Source organism: Pristiophorus japonicus, chromosome 7, assembly GCF_044704955.1.
Source record: "Pristiophorus japonicus isolate sPriJap1 chromosome 7, sPriJap1.hap1, whole genome shotgun sequence".
In the NCBI taxonomy this organism is placed as follows: domain Eukaryota; kingdom Metazoa; phylum Chordata; class Chondrichthyes; family Pristiophoridae; genus Pristiophorus; species Pristiophorus japonicus.
This window is the reverse complement of record NC_091983.1, coordinates 1,291,083-1,310,125: the sequence shown is the minus strand read 5'-3', so window position 1 is coordinate 1,310,125 and position 19,043 is coordinate 1,291,083. Positions and strand designations below refer to the sequence as shown.

The window sequence follows — 19,043 nt, the reverse complement described above, 5'->3', positions numbered from 1 at the left end:
CACTCGGGACATTGTTCCTTTTCAGAGTGCATCCTTCTCTGCTGCTCACCCCAGTCTGTGTGAGGTGCTCAATCTGAATCACATCTTGCTTCCTGACCAGAGAAGGCAGCTGAGAATGAAGGAACGGAAAGAACTTGCACTTCTATAGCACCTGCTACAAACATGGGATGTCCCAAAGTGCTTTACAGCCAATGAAGTATTTTGGAAGTGTAGTCACTGTTGTAATGTGGGAAACGCTGCAGTGAATTTGCGTACAGCAAGCTTCCACAGACAGCAATGAGATAATGGCCAGATAATCTGTTTTAGTGATGTTGGTTGAGGGATACATATTGGCCCCAGGACACCGGGGAGAACTCATCTGATCTTTACTGGCATAGTGCCACCGTCTTGCAGATGAGGCATCAAATCAAAGCCGCCTGCTCGATCAGGGGGACATAATAGATCCCATGGAACTATTTCACTCTGCCACTTGGAGGCAAGCTACTGTTTTTGCAAGGCTGACGGCAAATTGGTGCAAATCACCCAGCAACTTATGGGGATTTGCAATTCACGGGAAATCTCCTCTCCACCACAAGTTGCTGGCCGATTTACACAGTAATGACAGAGAGCACCATTAAACTAACAGTCTTTCGGCAGCTAAATGTGGGCTAATGTGTTAAACATCTTTCAGAGCTGCATCTCAGTCAATTTTTTTTATATGCTTTGATTGATACAACACTGGTTATTATCCTATAAACAGCAAAAGAAACTTCAATGAGCACGAGGTTAGTGAATATGAAATCTGAGTGTGTGGGGGGGAAAATTAGTCCCCGTTAAATGGTGTACTCGGGATAGTTAATTGGCTCCAGAGCTTGACAATATATAAACATTAAACAAGACTGCAGTCCTGACTGTGGTTGAGGATGAAAACAGCCACTTGTCTGGGAACTGGAGCGGATTCACATGCAGAAGAGAATAACTTCTGGCCAGGAAATATAATAATTGTGCTTCAGCCCCCTGGGTGCTTTCACTCCCACATCCCAGTTCCGGGAAGCAGAGGTGGGGAGGACGGAAGGGGAAGATTTATTATTATGGGTTTGCTCCTGAACATGGGCATAGAAACATAGAAATTTACAGCGCAGAACGAGGCCATTCCGGCCCATGGTGTCCTCACCGGCCGACACAGAGCCGCACGGCCCTCGGTCAGCAGCCCTAAAGGTTACATATAAACCTATGAACAATGACGGAAAAAGCAAAGAGCACCCAGTCCAACCAGTCCGCCCCACACAACTGCGACACCCCTTATACTGAAACATTCTACACTCCACCCCAACCGGAGTCATGTGATCTCCTGGGAGAGGCAAAAAAACAGATTTGAAACCCAGGCCAATTTTGTGACAGAAATCTGGGAAAATTCCTCTCCGACCCATCCAGGCGATCGAAACTAGTCCAGGAGATCACCCTGGCCGTATTCTATTCCCTGCAATCATTATATCTGTGCCGTCCAACAAAAGGCCATCCAGTCTAATGTTGTGCACTTTGCTCTCTCTGACCTTGACACTAATTCTCACAAGTAGAGCTTGTCTCTTTTGATGCTGTTCTATACTTGTGTCCTGGCAGAAGTGTCTACCTGCTAACCCAATTTAAAGTTGGCTCTCCCACTCCCAAACTCTAGTCGAAATCATAAATCTGGTGCCTGGTCTCCCAGGGTTAAATTCGGAGGAGAGATTATACAAACTCGTGTTGTATTCCCTGGAATTTAGAAAATGAAGGGCTGATTTGATTGAAGTTTTCACGATATTAAAGGGTTCTGATCGGGTCGATAGAAACTATTCCCGCTGGATAGGGAGTCTTAAATTAGGGGATGTAGCCTAAAAATTAGAGCCAGGTCTTTCAGGAGTGAATTTAGGAAACACTTCTACACACAAAGGGTGGGAGACGTTTGAAACTCTCTTCAGCAAACGGCAATTGATGCTAGATCAGTTAATTTAAAATCGGAGATTGATTGATTTTTCTTAACCAAAGGTATTAAGGGATATGGGGCAAGTATTACAGGATGTGAGGCAGAGGTGGTATATGGAGTTAGGTCACAGATCAGCCATGATCTCATTAATGGCGGAACAGGCTCAAGGGGCTGAATGGCCTCCTCCTGTTCCGATGTTCCACAACAGCCGAGAGTTTTGGCCAAATGACAGCTTACATCAGTTGGTAGCACTCTTGCCTCTTGTCAGAAGGTTGTGGGTTCAAGCCCCACTACAAACTCAGAACAGGTAATCAGTGGAGTGCTGCACTGTTGGAGGTACAGTTAGAGATTCTGATCACCTACTCACACAGACTTGAGAAATCCACACCATAATTCAAAGAACGGCTAGCACACGGGTACAAAAAGTAATGTCGGCCTTTATCTCAACGGGATTGGAATACAAAAAGAGAGATCTTTGGTGGGGTAAAAGATGTCGAGGGATAGGAGCAAAAGTAGGGAAAATAGATGAGTTACAGATCATCCATGATGTAATAGAATGGCGAAACAGGCTTGAGGGGCTGAATGGCCCACTCTTGTTCCTAGGGAGATCAATGGAGTCGATACCTGCGGGACCTAGAGCCAGAGAAGATTGCTTTTATTTTATCAACGTTGAACTGGAGGAAATTGTAACTGATCCAGGAATTAATGCCGGACAGGCAATTGCAGCGTGTAGCGACCGCTTGAGTCGCTGGTGGAAAGCTTTAATGGGGTATCAAACGGATATTCTTATGGACGATGTTGCCAAGAGGTCGTGCAAAATTGATGGTTAGGAGGGGTAGAATGCCAGAGGTGTGGCCATAGAGTCCCTGGAGGATAAACTGAGGAAGTGTATTGAGTCCATTTTAAGAATAACAGAATTTGTATTACTACAGTGCATTTCCTGACCTCCAGATGTCCCACGATGCCTTACAGCCAATGAAGTACTTTTTAAAGTGCTGTAGTCCCTGTTGTAATAAGAACATAAGAAATAGGAGTAGGCCATACGGCCCCTCGAGCCTGCTCTGCCATTCAATAAGATCATGGCTGATCTGATCATGAACTCGGCTCCACTTCCCTGCCTGTTCCCCATAACCTCTTAATCCCTTATCGGTTAAGAAACTGTTTATCTCTGTCTTAAATTTATTCAATGTCCCGGCTTCCACAGCTCTGAGGCAGCGAATTCCACAGATTTACAACCCTTTGAGAGAAGAAATTCCTCCTCCTCTGTTTTGTGCGCACAACAAGCTCCTCAAACAACAATGAGACCAGATAATCTGTTTTTAGTGATGTTGGTTGAAGAATACTGGGGAGAACTCCCCTGCTCTACTTCCAGTAGTGCCGTGGAATCTTTTACATCCACCTGAGAGGGCAGACAGGTGTAAGTGGAACCCTGAGAGTATGGTGCTGTGAGGCGATGAGCTGTGTTGAAAGTGGCTGGGTTGGGGTGGAGCGGGGTCGGGTACGGACGGAAGGAAAGGCAGCAAGCCACAGTGGTACAGAATGTCGATGGCTTGGACCAAGACCGTCTCATTGCTGGGAATAGGATGGAAACCCAACTGGAGGATGGCGATCGGAGAGCGGTGAGCACGGAGCCATCAACCGATGCAAGGACTTTGGAGACATGTCGTAGAGTGGAGCCGAGGTAGAGACAGTGGAGGGGCCGGGGTTTTATTTTTTTTCTTGCGTGATGACTTTTGAAAGGGTTGGGGAGATACTCCCAGAAGATAACGATAGGTGGACATTAGCAGGCATGGGGGTTAGGAGGGGAAGTTAGGTAGTCTGGAACAGGGTGGGGGTGAAGGGAGCAAGTAGTGGGCCTCAGAAGTTGAGTTTTAGTGTACTGTTCCATATGATGAGTTCCATTTAGTCATGGATGGAGAATGGTCACTTCTTGCAGGCTCCATTGGCAGAGGCTTTCTGCTTGCCAACTTCTGCGACAAACAATGATGTTGGTGAGGGGGGCAATTAAGGATCAAGAAAATAAGGTGAAGAGCAGCTTGTTTGAGAACCTTCGTAGATCGGGATATGTCCTTTCACAGGCACTTTTTGTTTCTGATTTATCAAAACACTCGAAGCTGCCTCGAACTGGTGAGCGAGCCATTCTACGTGCACTCCGACCTTTTAATACTGCATTTTTTATTTCTTGCTGGACAGGCTCCCAGAAAACGCAATGTGAACGCCACAGGGACAGTGTCCTGGCTGACATACAGCCTAGAGGACCCAGACCTGTTATCGAGCACATCCCTCAGTGTGATGCTCATGGGAACTATGCGGCTGTGCAGTGTACCTCAAACCAAGAAACCTGTTGGTGTGTGGACACAAACGGTAACGAAATTGCAGGAACCAGGACTAGTCGAGGAGTACGACCCCCTTGTAAGTATTGGCACTCTTGGATCAAGTTATTAGTTAATAGAAATTGAAAATGAAAGTAACTAATCCATTTGAAATGGCTGGTTTGAAACTCGAGATATTTTTATTTATGTTTTAAATATCTGGATGTATTTAAATTATCTGGGGCAACAGAGTTTACATTATTTGCGTTACAACAGCAAAGTGCATTTATATAGCGCCTTTCACAGTAAACTGTCCCAAGGTGCTTCACAGGAGTGTAAAACCGAAGGAGACATTGGGACTGGTGACCAAATGCTTGGTCAAAGAGCAAGATTTTAAGGTGGGCCTTTGCTCGAGGAGAGAGATTTAGGGAGGGAATTTCAGAGCTTGGGGCCGAAAGTGAGGGGCTACTCAAGAGGCCAGAATTAACTCGTGTATGTCGTTCCAAGACGTCCATTTGCTGCCGAGTTCCTTGATCGAAGACAGTTCAACCCCCCGCGTCCCCCCACACACACACAATCGTTCAGCTGGTTACCTGCTGAGAGAGTTCAGCAGATGGTCACAGTGAAAGCTTAAGCGCAGTTGTTTTCAAATAGTTTTGGTGGATCCCTTGGGGAAATAAAATTGCTTAAAACATTTAGTTCTAGCTTCCTCCTGAATATCCTCTTTCCTTCCAGTGGCGCTGCTTGAGAGTTTGGACGCACAATTGTCGTGCTGCTCGTAGAGCTAGTCTACCTCGTGCAGCGTGGGAGGACACTGGTGTATTAGCCAGTAATAATACTGCAGTTCTCTCGCTCAGCTCTTGTGTGGAAACTGGAACTGGACTGCCATGGAGTATCCCCACAGAAATGCTGCCAAGGCATTTGGCCGTGAATTTGAGGCCTGCAACTTTTTCTTCCCCTGCTATGTTTACAAAAGAGATGGTATTTCTGGAATTTGCTATCCACTGCAGCGAAGTACTTGTAAATGGGGGTTATTCATAGCACAGCTAATCGAGATGTGAATTTTTAATACTTATAAGGTAACAAGTGTCATAAAATAAAACCATCATCTTGTTAACCAGTTCAGCTGCAAATTTATGTCTATTTTTGGTCATTTGAAAACTGTTGTAGCTATTCTGATCTGGCAATCAACTCCTAATAGGGACAAGTTCATAAGCATTCCTGTAGGTGTGGGCTTCCTTTATTTCTGTTGTTTTTTAAAAACCTTTTGACTACATTAATCTACTTTTCCAATGAGGGGTTTCCAGATTCAGAGATCAGAATCCCAGCTGCAGGGGGATTTTACAGGGGCAGCGTCGAGAATCCAGAGTTCCGGAATGTTTCCAGAGAAAAGAGCCCTGCCTATTCAGTCTTTTCTAGTAGATACATCCTCTCAGTTCTGGTATCATCCTTGTAAATCTTTTTTGCATCTTCTCCAGTTCCTCGATATCCTATTTGTAATAAGGAGACCAGAACTGTGTGCAGTATTCCAAGTGTGGTCTAACCGAGGTTCCATATATGTGCAACATATCGTCGCCACTTTTCAATTCTATTCTGCTAGAAATGAGCCCCAGTGTTTGCATCTGTTAAATGGCCTTGTTAACCTGCATCGCTACATGTGATGATTTGTGAATCTGTATCTTGAGATCCTTTTGCTCCTCTAACCCATTTGCACTATTTCCAAGAAAATGACTAACTGAAGGGGTTAACTTCTTGTGCATTGCCCTGGACGTAAGTGTTTGTTTAAACTTGGTGTGATGTAGTGCTATCCAAACATCACCATCTGGTTTCCTTTCACTGTTCTGACAGGTCTTGACACAGTCACTCCGACTGTTATAGTTGGGCCCACGACTAGACCAGATGTCATTCCACTCCCCTCAGGCACACATCTCCTCTTCGCACAAAGTGGAAAAATAGATCACATCCCAGTGGAAGGTTACAGCCTGAAGAAAAATGAAGCAAAGACTTTACTCCATGTTCCTGTAAGCAGTGTTCAAAAATCCATAATTCATCAATGTAACAGTAGATCACTTTCTGATAATCTGTGGGTTTAACATGTCAGTGATCCTACATGCCTGAAGGTGCTTTCTTGTGACTAAGCTGTTGAGACATTCAAGTATCAAGCCTCTGGTGAAATCAGCAGCTGAAAAAAGTAGCCCTTCCCCCACCCCTGCCTAATCTCGGCTTTGTGGGTGTCTCTCTTCCCTTAGGAACGGGGCAGAGTCTGAACCCACACTCAAACCAGCCTGTGTCCTTTCAACAGCAATATCCATTTATATAGCACCTAAACATAGTTAAACGTCCCAAGGTGTTTCACAGGATTAATATCAGACAAAAATTTACACCAAGCCACATTGGGAGCTATCAGAACAACAAACATACGTTTATATAGCGCCTTTAGTGTAGTAAAATGTCCCAAGGCGCTTCACAGGAGTATTATAAGACAAAAAAATTAACACCAAACCACATTGAGAAATTAGGACAGGTGACCAAAAGCTTGGTCAAAGAGGTAGGTTTTAAGGAGCGTCTTAAAAGAGGAAAGAGAGGCAGAGAGGTTTAGGCAGGGAGTTCCAGAACTTGGGGCCTAAGCAGCTGAAGGCACGGCCACCAATGATTGAGCGATTATAATCAGGGATGCTCGAGGGCCAAATTAGAGGAGCGCAGATATCTTTGGGGGGGGGGATGCGGGGGGGCGCTGGAGGAGGTTATAGAGATATGGGGGGGTGATGAGGCCATGGAGGGATTTGAAAACAAGGATGAGAATTTTGAAATCGAGGTGTTGCTTAACTGGGAGCCAATGTAGGTCAGTGAGAAATGGGTGAGCGGGACTTGGTGCGAGTTGTGACACGGGCAGCCGAGTTTTGGATCACCTCGAGTTTACGTAGGGTAGAATGTGGGAGGCCAGCCAGGAGTGTGTTGGAATAGTCAAGTCTCGAGGTAACAAAGGCACGGATGAGGGCTACAGCAGCAGATGAACTGAGGCAGGAGCGGAGACGGGCGATGTTATGGAGATGGAATTAGATGGTTTTAGTTATGCTGCGGATATGTGGCCGGAAGCTCATTTCAGGGTCAAATATGACACTAAGGTTGTGAACAGTGTGGTTCAGCCTCAGACAGAAGTTGGGGAGATGGATGGAGTCAGTGGCTAGGGAACGGAGTTTGTGGCGGGGACTAAAAATAATGGCGGCTTTTTCCCAATATGTAATTGGAGAAAATTTCTGCTCATCCAGAACTGGATGTCGGACAAGCAGTCTGACAATTTAGAGACCGTGGAGGGGTGGAGAGAAGTGGTGGTGAGGTAGAGCTGGGTGTCGTCAGCGTACATGTGGAAACTGACTGTGTTTTCGCCAAGGGGCAGCATGTAGATGAGAAATAGGAGGGGGCCAAGGATAGATCCTTGGGGGGACACCAGAGGTAACGATGCGGGGGCGGGAAGAGAAACCGTTGCAGGTGATTGTCTGGCTACGATTAGATAGATAAAATGGAACCGGGCGAGTGAAGTCCCACCCAGCTGGACGACGGTGGAGAGGCGTTGGAGGAGGATGGACTGGTCAACTGTGTCAAAGGTTTCAGACAAGTCGAGGAGGGAGAGTTTATCTTTGTCACAGTCACAAAGGATGTCATTTGTGACTTTGAGAGCCGTTTCGGTACTGTGGCAGGGGCAGAAACCGGATTGAAGGCATTCAAACATGGAGCTCTGGGAAAGATGGACACGGATTTTGGAGGTGACAACACGTTCAAGGACTTTGGAGAGGAAAGAGAGGTTGGAGATGGGACAGTAATTTGTAAGGACGGAGGTGTCAAGGGTTGGTTTTTTGAGGAGAGGGGTGATGACGGTAGATTTGAAGGAGAGGGGGACAGTACCTGAGGAGAGAGAACCGTTAACAATATCGGCTAACACGGGAGTCAGAAAAGGAAATCGGGTGGTCAGCAGTTTAGTGGGAATAGGATCAAGGGAGCAGGAAGTGGCTCTCATGGACAAGATGAGCTCAGAGAGGTCATGAGGGGAGATCGGAGAGAAGCTGGAGAAGGTGTGTGTTCAGGGCTAGGGCAGGGGGGAACCTGAGAGGAAGTTTGGCCCGGTGTGCTCGGGGAAGGAAGGGAAGAGGCAGAGGCGGCTGAACGGATGGTCTCAATCTTCGAGACAAAGAAGTCCATGAGCTCCTCACACTTATTGTTGGAGGTGAGGGTGGAGACTGGGGAGAGGGATTTAAGAAGACAGTTAGCAGTGGAGAATAGAAGCCGGGGTTTATCCTTGCATTCCAGAACGATTCTGGAATAGTGAGCAGTTTTGGCAGACGAGAGCAGGACCCGATAATACTTTGTGGTCCAGCCCGATCTGGCAGTGAATGGCTAAACCAGTTGTCCGCCATATTCATTCAAGTCTGCGTCCCTTGGACTTGAGGGAGTGAAGATGAAGGCTGTACCAGGGGGAATGGCCAGGGTGAGAGAGAGTAATGGTTTTAATAGGGACTAGGACATCAAAGGTGGAGGTGAGGGTGTGGTTGAGCAGATTGGTAGCTGCAGAAATGTTGTGGTGAATGGAGGGCCAAACGCTGGACAGTTGGAATTTCCGTAAGTGCAGTTGTAAGAGTCGGGAGAGAGATTTTTTCAGGGCTGGACACAGAAGGAAGTAGGGTTGGTGATGGAAGGAGGATGTGGGTGGAGAGCGATGCAAGGAAATGGTCAGAGATGGTCTTATCTGCGATTGACACGGTTGGAATAGCGAGACCACGAGAGATTGCAAGGTCGAGGCGGTGGCCGTGAATATGGGTTGGGGAGTTCACATGGAGGGAGAGATTAAAGGAGGACAGGAGGATAGTGAGGAGAAAGAGCATGGAGGTCACGGTGGAAATCACCGAGGATGAGAAGTCGCTCGGTGCAGAGGCTGAGGGAGGAAAGCAGAGAAGATATCTCGGTAATAACATTTTTTATGGTACTTGGGTTGGTGGTAGAGAACGAGAATTTTAAATGAGGTGAGAGGGGTGGAATAAGGTGAGATGCTCAAAGGAGGAGAAGGTGCCGGAGGAGTGGAGGGGACAGACCAAGGTGTGATTTGGTGAGGAGAGCCACACTGCCACCATGATGGTCTGGGCAGAGCAAGTGGTGGAAGATATAGCCGGGCGGGGAGGCTTCGTTTAAGGGTAAGGTGTCATCGCCTTCAACCAGGATTTCGTCAGAGCCATGATGTCAATGCCATCGTCCACGATAAGCGCATGGATGGGAAGGGCCTTGTTCACAAGCGAACGGACATTCTGGAGAGAGATGCGGAGAGAGTCGGTAATGGCTGCCCCACTGCCTGCGTCCACAGGGTCGGTGTTGGTGGGGGGAGGGTGAGTTTGACGGGGAGGAGATTGGCAAGGTTAGCCCCCAGTGCGCACTGGGTGGGAAGGTTGGCGAGACAGTTGGGTTGCTGCTCGTAAGGAGGCAGCGATGAGTGCCTCGATGGGCCCTTCGTAGGATGCCAAGAGAGGCACAGAGGGAAGCTATAGGCTTGTTTAAGAGGGAGTCAAGCCTGGGACAGCGGCAGGAGAGTAGCAAGGTCAAAGAGTAATGAGGGATTGGGGTAGGGATTTGGGAGGGAAGTGTATCCGAAAGAGGAGAGGTGAAAGGAGGCATGACGACAGGAGAGAGCTGTTAGGGAGGGTTGGAGAGAAAAGGAAAGGGGGAGAAAAAGAAATGGTGGGAGGTAGGTTTTAAGGAGTGTCTTGAAGGAGGAGTGAGAAGCGGAGGGGTTTAAGGAGGGAGTTTCAGAGTTTCGGGCCCAGGCGGCTGAAAACACGGCTGCCAATGGTGGAACGATGAAAATCGCAAGAGGCCACTGCACTGCTGGCAAACTGAAGATCTTGTACAAGGACGTCCGTCAACTTGTTCGGCATCCATTGTGGTTCAAACGGTTGGCTACTTGTGCTGCTAACCAAAGGGCTACGAGGTTGGGACTTCAAGACGTCTGGTCAGCTAAGGCCAGTTGATTTGGGTCACAATGTGGATCAGTCGCTGGTAACCCATTCCCTCTTTGGAGGGGGTGGGAACTCTGAGAATCCAGTTTATTTTCTTGGGATTGCAGGCTGACAGCAGACAGAGCAGCACTGACTGCCTTTCTATTTGAGCTAAAGAATTCTGGTGGCCCGAGGGTGCAATTTACAGCGAGTTCTGCAGTAAGTTATCCGTGTCCACCTACCTGAACAGATTTTAGTGCTTTGCAATGGCTAAGCAAGAATGGGAAGAGCAGCTGGTCTTAGCTGGACCCTGAAGTGTGCTGTGACTCATTGAGTTGCATTGTGTACTGCCCCCATACTTCCCTCACTATGCGAGCATGCTGGGCTCAGCAGCTGGTTGAGATCGCTCTTTCACTATCCTCCTCTTTCCCCTCCCCGCCACTTCCCCCGAGTCTGCCGCTGTCCTGCCATTAAAAAATCACAAGCTACTCGCGATTCTCTGAGCCTGCGTGTTCATGTTCTGTCCCACACATTTTATACTGATCGACAGAAACAAATCACAAGTGTGTTCTTTGTCTCAAGTTTCTCGATTGATCGGAAGAATGAGGAGAGGCAATATAAAATAAATGGTACAATTTAAAAGGGGATGCAGGAACAGAGAGACCTGGGGGTGCAAGTACAGAACTCTTTGAATGAGGCTGTTATTTTTTTTTTAAAGCATACGGGAGCCTTGGGCTTGATAGACTACAAAAGCCAGAACGTTGTGGTAAACCGGTATAAATCACTGGTTTGACCTCAGCTGGAATATTGTGTCCAATTCTCAAGCCCAGGGAAGATGGGTGAACGGGACTTGGTGCGAGTTGGTATATTTTCCACAATACAGTAGTGTGCAATCACTTTATAAAGAATTTTCCCAAATGTTTCAAGTTGATGCTAACTGTGAGACTCATTTGCTCCATTTTCCTTGGGGTGGGGTGCGAGGGGGGCGCGAAATATTTATTCAGATGTACAAATAAAGCCCAAATTATTTGTCGAGATATAGCATCCAGTGGGGTGTGCTAGAAATAACTGTAGCAAAACAGAATGGTCTTGCTATGTGTTCTGCCCACACTATTGTGTAAACGGAATGACTTCATTCCACTGGGAATTGAGTTATAGTTGTAGTCACATACTAAACTGACTTGACGTAAAAGGCAATCTACTGGATATGTCACATTGCACAATGTATGTAGAAGTTGGAGAACTTTAAGTGTCAGTTGTGGCTCACTGGGTAACACACTCGCCTCTGAGTCTAAACTGACACTCCAGTGCGGTGCTGAGGGAGCGCACTGTCTTTCGGATGAGACGTAAAACCAAGTCCCCGTCTGCACTCTTAGGTGGACGTAAAAGATTCCAGCGCATTATTTCGAAGAAGAGCAGGGGGAGTTATCCCCGGTGTCCTGAGGCCAATATTTATCCCTCAATCAACATAACAAAAACAGATGATCACATTGCTGTTTGTGGGAGCTTGCTGTGTGCAAATGGCTGCCGCATTTTCCACATTACCACAGTGAGTCCTTCCGGAAGTACTTCATTGGCTGTAAAGCACTTTGAGTCGTCCGGTGGTCGTGAAAGGCGCTATATAAATGTAAGCCTTTCTTCTTTCTTTCTTATGTTTTTTTAAAATCCAGTTTCTGGGAGAAGTGGAGTGTTGTTTCTGTGATTGCTTATTGTCTGTCAGAACACTTCCTTATTTCAGAACAATTTGTAGATCATAAAAAAGATAGCATCTTTCCATCCAAGTGACATCTGTTTCTCTCAATTGGTACGTCTTGGGACAGGTATACTCATCATCATCATAGGCAGTCCCTCGAAATCGAGGAAGACTTGCTTCCACTCTAAAAGTAAGTTCTCAGGTGACTGAACAGTCCAATATGAGAATTACAGTCTCTGTCACAGGTGGGACAGACTGTCGTTGAAGGAAAGGGAGGGTGGGACAGGTTTGCCGCACGCTCTTTCTGCTGCCTGCGCTTGCTTTCTGCATGCTCTCGGCGACGAGACTCGAGGTGCTCAGTGCCCTCCCGGATGCCCTTCCTCCACTTAGGGCGGTCTTTGGCCAGGGACTCCCAGGTGCCAGTGGGGATGTTGCACTTTATCAGGGAGGCTTTGAGGGTGTCCTTGTAACGTTTCCTCTGCCCACCTTGGGCTCGCTTGCCGTGTAGGAGTTCCGAGTAGAGCGCTTGCTTTGGGAGTCTCGTGTCTGGGTATACTAATGGGTTTCTGTGAATCATTACTTTTTCTGTTACACAAAGAGGGGAATCCACTTGTTAAATAGGAGGTAGGCTTCCACAGAGCATGTCCAAAAGCCAATCATCTTTGATGCTGAATTTACACATACCAAATTGTTGGCTCAAACCAGACTCCCTTCTCTGGGGTTTTGTTTGTTCCAGTTCAGGTGTCCTCACCATAGGCAGTCCCTCAAAACAAGGATTACTTGCTTCCACGCCAAAAAGAGGATAAGTTCACAGGTGTTTCAGTGAAGGACCTAATATTCCGGATCCCGAACTACACCCTGAAGGGTGGAAGATGCCTGTGCGTGGATTTTTTTAACGTTGCACACCAGCCACCACACGGGCTTGACAGAGCTAGATCTTGGTCCAGTGGCAAGGGTTAACCAGGATGACTGGAGATCTGCTCTGCTGCACGGACCTAGTGCGCACACATCGCAGTGTGGGCTGGGCCCGTGCTGCCCCTGGCCCCGAACTCACGCCTCTCCTGGGCTCCGATCACATCCCTCTACAATCTCTCGCCGCTCCTGCTGTACCTGCCCACGCTCCAATCACCGACCTGGACCTTGCTGACATCACTCTTCGCTGTCGTCGCCCTCCTGCACCAGCTCGCGATGCTTCCTGAAGTGGCAGGCCTCCATGCTGCTCCCGAGGCCGCTCATTGCTCCTTTTATGGCCCCGACCTGCCGCTGGTGTTCTGACGCAGGTCGGGGCCTCCACGCTGCTCACGTGTATCCCGGTGGTAACTGGCAGCAGACTTGCTACATCCACTCAATGTTATCTCTGCCAGTTCTGTTCAACAGTTTAGACCTGCAGAAAGATTGTGTCGATGGGCGTGTCCCACTGAGACCTTGCAGATGGAACTCCTCACTCAGCAGAATCTCATCCTTGTTTTCAAGTCTCCTTATCTCTGTAACCTCTTCCAGCCCTAGAACCCGCAGAGATCTCAGTATTCCTCCAATTCTGGCCTCTTGCTCATCTCCGATTTCACCACACCACTATTGGTGGCCGTGCCTTCAGCTGCTGAGCTCTGGAACTCCCTCCCGAAACCTCTTTGACTCTCCTTTAAGACGCTCCTTAAACCTATCCCTTTGACCAAGCCTGTCCTAATATCTCCTTACGTGGGTCGGTGACAAATTCTTGTCTGATAACGCTCCTGTGAAGCACCTTGGGACGTTTTACTACATTAAGTACAAGTTGTTGATCCATTGGAACTGCACCAACTGGTTAGGTGCATTTATAGGTTGTGGCCCAGTCAACAGCGATAATAACAGATGCAGGATGTTGCAATTTTCTTGGCAGTATGAATTCATGGATTGAACATTCACAGATGGAGTCTTTGAGCATTTATTCATAGTATTGGATAAAAGGCAGTGGGGCTGATTCACTGCACCAATCCACTCTGTTCAGCAGCAGCTCCGAGTTCCTGTGTCTGAGCCAAGCTTTATTGGCTCAGGCAACTGGAGTGAGTTTGGAACATGCCTCGACCTTGGAGCAAATCTGACAGCGATGCAGATGTTTCGTCGGCATCTGGAGAAAGCTACCGCAGTCCATTGTGGCAGCACTGGAATGCAAAAAATGCATGTTTGTTGCAAATAGTTGAGTCCGGACAGGCCACGTGCAGCACTGGGCTCTGGCAGTCCCGTCCTCAAAGGCCCAATGGTCTTTATACTCGTGTTTCCCATTGACTGATTTGTCCTGTGTGAAATTCATTGACCCCCGATTTGGACGGTCTGTTAGTATCCGCAGCGTGGGAGAGATGCAATTTATGGGCTGGATTTTCAGATTTGCTGATTTCGGGGTGGTAATAGCAGCGGGGCGGTAAAGTTTGCACCCGGGAACAGTTTGCGCCTCAGTCAGTAAATTAGGAAGCTGGGCCCTGAGTGTGGGGCGGGGTGCTAAGGGAGGCGTTGTACATCTCTCATGGGGTGCTCAGCCAGCTGAGCGTACGAAAATCCCGAGCTAAAGACTAGGCCTGGGAGTGCTGTAAGAGAGGTCTGAGAAAGGGAAAAAAAACACCCAAAACATAGCCCACGCCACCACAACATAAATCACAAGAAAAAAAAAATTACCTGAGGTCGACATTACTTGTCTCACTGCAGCCCGGTATAGGTTGGACCATCCGTTATTACAGGCAGTCCCAGCAGGGCGCGCTGCGGGGCGTTTGGGTCGGTGGGAGTCCAATCGTGAGCCGGTGTTGCAACCAGGGGCGTTGCACACCAGCTCAACTATTCTGGGCGGTACTGCTCCGGGTCCCCACAAAGCCAGCCCCGAAAACCCTGTAGGGACGCTGGAAGCTCACCGCCCGCCCAGAAAAGCTCGCTCCCCCCCCCTCGCCCCCCCCCCCGGCTGGAAAATCGAGGCGGACAGGACCGGAAAATCCAGCCCAATGACTTGGTTTATATTTCACTCCTAAAGCTCCATGGAAAAAAAAAAAAATCTTGGATGCCTTTGCTGTAAAAGAATGTTTGTCATTTTAACCGTTCCTTGTCTGACACCATTGCACCATTTTACTGTTTGTTTTCTTTCACTGTCCTGTGAAGAATTTGTTGGTGGTTTAACATGGCACCACTTCTACCTACAGGATAAGGTGGTGATTGGTATTGCGTATGACTGTGTGGACAAGATGGTATACTGGACTGACATTGCTGGGCGCACCATCAGCCGAGCCAGTCTTCAAGGAGGAGAACCCATAACTATCATCGGAATAGGTTGGTATGAAACTGGGGAGGAGCAGGAGGCCATGAATCCTTAACCAGGCTCTTTTCTTAAACCAAATCAGATTTTTTTTTTCTGTGGCTTTGATCCCAATACGCCACAGAATTATCTTTTGTACAATTAGTGGTGATGCACATCCTTTTGTATCAGCCGTGGCTCAGTGGGCAGCACTCTCGCCTCGGAGTCAGAAGGTCATGGGTTCAAGTCCCACTCCAGGGACTTGAGCACTGAATCCAGGCTGACGCTGCTGAGGGAGCGCTGCGCTGTCGAAGGTGCCGTCTTTGGAATGAGATGTTAAACTGAGGGCCCTGTCTGTTCTCTCGGGTGGACATAAAAGATCCCATGGCCACTATTCGAAGAGGAGCAGGGAGAGTTCTCCCCGGTGTCCTGGCCAATATTTATCCCTCATTCAACATCATTAAAACAGATTATCTGGTCATTATCACACTGCTGATTGTGGGAGCTTGCTGTGCGCAAATTGGCAGCCGTGTGTCCTACACTTCAAGAAGTTCTAAATTTGCTGTAAAGCGCTTTAGGAGGTCCGGAGGTCGTGAGAGATGCTATGTAAATGTAAGTTCTCTTTTCAATTGCACTAAAAATTTAACACATCCATTAAATAGGATTCAAAGTTAATTATTGAAGAAACTCGTGCACAGTGCATCGCTTGGTTTCCTGGAAAACAACAACATTCGCTTCATTCAAAAGAACTGAGTTAAGGATATTGTCTGGCGTTCAGTGCAATGGCACTTGAATTAGAATTGTGGTATTTCTTGTTCAGTTTGTTTTGCATTGCTTTAAGGAGAAAACCAGGAGGCACAGTCTCAGGATAAGGGGTCGGCCATTTAGGACCGAGATGAGGAGGAATTTCTTCACTGAGGATAGTGAATCTTTTGAATTCTCTACCCCAGAGGACTCCGTCGTTGAGTATCTTCAAGGCAGAGAGCGATAGATTTTTGGAATCAAGGGATATGGAGATTAAGTGGGAAAGTGTTGAGGTCGAAGATCAGCCATGATCTCATTGAATGGCGGAGCAGGTTCGAGTGGCCAAATGGCCTACTCCTGCTCCCAATTCTTAGGTTCTTATGGTCTTATGAAACAAAGAAGCTTGCAGTGCAGAAGGAGGCCATTTGGCCCATTGTGTCTGTGCTGGCCCTTTGCGACAGCGATCCCAAACTAATTCCATTGCCCTGCTCTCTCCCCGTAGCTCTATATTGTCATCTGCTTCAAATGTTTATCCAATTTTCCTTTAAAAGCTGCCTTGGTCTCTGTCTCAGCTCCTTCCTGTAACAAAAATTGCATAACAACATTTTTCTCTGCCTCTTTCCAGGCTGTTAGTGAGTATTTTAAATTGACGGTCCTTGCCAGCGATGTCCACATCTCAAAATAAAAGCACTTGACTCAATGATGAAGGACCGGATACCAACACACAGCCAACTGCCTTTCTCTGTCCTCTTGTCTTCCACCCTCCACTTTCAACTGAACTATCAGAAACCTGGTGGACACACATCCCATGAGCTGCCCCACCAGGATCTGTTGACCACATTTATGTTCCTGTTTGTGTAATCCGTGACGTCGGTTACCAGAACAAAATGCGCTCACCTAACTTTCCATTCAGTAATATTTATTTACAGTACTATGTACAGACTGAGCATAATTACACAATCTGGAGAACAGATGCGTCATTGTCTGGAGCTCTTAATCCCAGGTCCAGTATGTCAAACCCTGACTATGCTTTATACGTAAATTGGTTATTGAGACCTAGCCTGCCCCTAAACTCTAACCACATAGAAGTCTATTCACTGTTCTGCCTAAACCCCCAAGACTACTTGGTTATCAGATACAAATACTGCTTCTCTGGTTATTTCTCCATACAAAGACCATCCGTTGATGCATCCACCTTCTATACAATAGTAACAGGCTTTTATAAGATACACACACACACACACACTGACGTCACTCAACTTAATGCTGACATTCTTACTCTAAAATTACAGTCATATAAATGTTTAACACTCATTCCCCTGTGCTCGCTGACTTACATTGGTTCCTGGTGCAGCAATGCCTTGAGTTAAAAATTCTCATCCTACTCTTCAAATCCCTCCATGTCCTCACCCATCCCTATCTTCTCTCGTCTCCTCCAGCCCTACAACCTCCGAGATCTTTGTACTGCTCCAATTCCGGCCTCTTGCACATCCCCAATTTTAATCACTCCACCATTGGTGGCCATACCCTTCGGCTGCTGAAACCCTAAGCTCTGGAATTCCCTCCTTAAACTTCCCCGCCTCGCTACCTCTCTTTCCTCCTTTTAAGACGCTCCTTAAAACCTGCCTCTTTGACCAATGCCCTAATACCTCCTTATGCGGCTCGGTGTCAGATTTTGTTTGATAACGCTCCTGTGAAGCGCCGTTAAAGGCGCTATATAAATGCACGTTGTTGATGTTGGTGGCTCCCAATCCAGCAATGCCTCAAATTTAAAACTCTCATCCGAGTATTCAAATCCCTCCATGGCCTCGCCCCTCCCTATCTCTGTAACCTCCTCCAGCCCCACCAACACGCCGAGATCTCTGCGCTCTTCCAATTCTGGCCTCTTGCACATCCCTGATTCCACCACCATTGGTGGTCATGCCTTCAGCTGCCGAGGCCCGAAGCTCTGGAATCCCCTCTCCAACCCTCTCTTCCTCTCTCTCTCTTCCTCTCTCTCTCTCTCCTTCAAACCTACCTCTTTGACCAAGCTTTTCATCACCTTGACTAGCTGTCAGTTTTTTGTTTGATTACACCTGTGAAGTGCCTTGAGTCGTTTTACTACGCTAAAGACGCTATATAATTCTCCAATATAAACAAACAATACAACCGCCTAACTGGTCAGCTCAGCATTGGTCTACAGGCCTGAGCACATAATGCAGGCTGACTTTCCAGTGCAGTGAAGATCTCACCAGCTCAACACTAATGACAAACTAATATTTCTCGTAGACTTCAGCACTTGGGTGGGCTGTGATCTTCTGGACACACGTTCACACACCGGATTCTGCAATTCCCAAAGTTGCCTTCTATGACTAACTCCTGTTGTAATACAGGTGGGCAGACGACACACTATAAAGACATACTAAAGGTCATCTTAAACTGTGGATCTTGTAATGTTCGGTGGAGGAAACAGCAGCACAATTCTGAAGAATATTAACATTTTTCAAAATTGGGAAAGTTGAAATTTCAAGAACTAACCTGTTTCTGTGAAATTAAAAATGTTGTTTTGTTTTGAAACTTAATGCAGCCCTATCCCATCACATCTCATCATCATTGGCAGTCCCTCGAAATCGAGGGAGACTTGCTTCCACTCCAAAAGTGAGTTCCCGGGTGACTGAACAGTCCAGTACCAGAATTACAGACTCTGTCACAGGTGGGACAGACAGTGGTTGAGGGAAAGGGTGGGTGGGGAGTCTGGTTTGCCGCACGCTCCTTCCGCTGCCTGCGCTTGGTTTCTGCATGCTCTCGGCGACGAGACTCGAGGTGCTCAGCGCCCTCCCGGATGCTCTTCCTCCACTTTGAGCAGTCTTTGGCCAGGAACTCCCAGGTGTTGGTGGGGATGTTGCACTTTATCAGGGAGGCTTTGAGGGTGTCCTTGTAACGTTTCCACACTTGTATTGTCCTTACATTTGAAATCTGTTTCAGTTGCGAAGCACTTGACTGTAGTCAGTGTGGTTTGACTGGGAGGAGAAGTTTCACTTACTTGGATAAATGTTCTCGGGTTAAAGTTCACTCCATTCATATGTTAATGTGGAAAATGAACTTAGATTATTAAATTGTGATGGTGCAGCAGTGTTAAATACCT

General features: G+C 47.4%; 1 protein-coding gene across 1 annotated transcript in view; it reads left to right on the top strand.

The window, feature by feature from the left end:
- The window catches only part of nid1a (nidogen 1a), a 121,728-nt gene that overhangs the window by 80,640 nt on the left and 22,045 nt on the right, over nucleotides 1-19,043 (top strand). Inside the window, exons 13-15 of the mRNA XM_070884666.1 lie at nucleotides 4,136-4,354; nucleotides 6,103-6,275; nucleotides 15,084-15,210. Of these exons, the coding sequence (XP_070740767.1) occupies nucleotides 4,136-4,354; nucleotides 6,103-6,275; nucleotides 15,084-15,210 (519 nt within the window). The remainder of the gene's footprint in view (nucleotides 1-4,135; nucleotides 4,355-6,102; nucleotides 6,276-15,083; nucleotides 15,211-19,043) is intronic.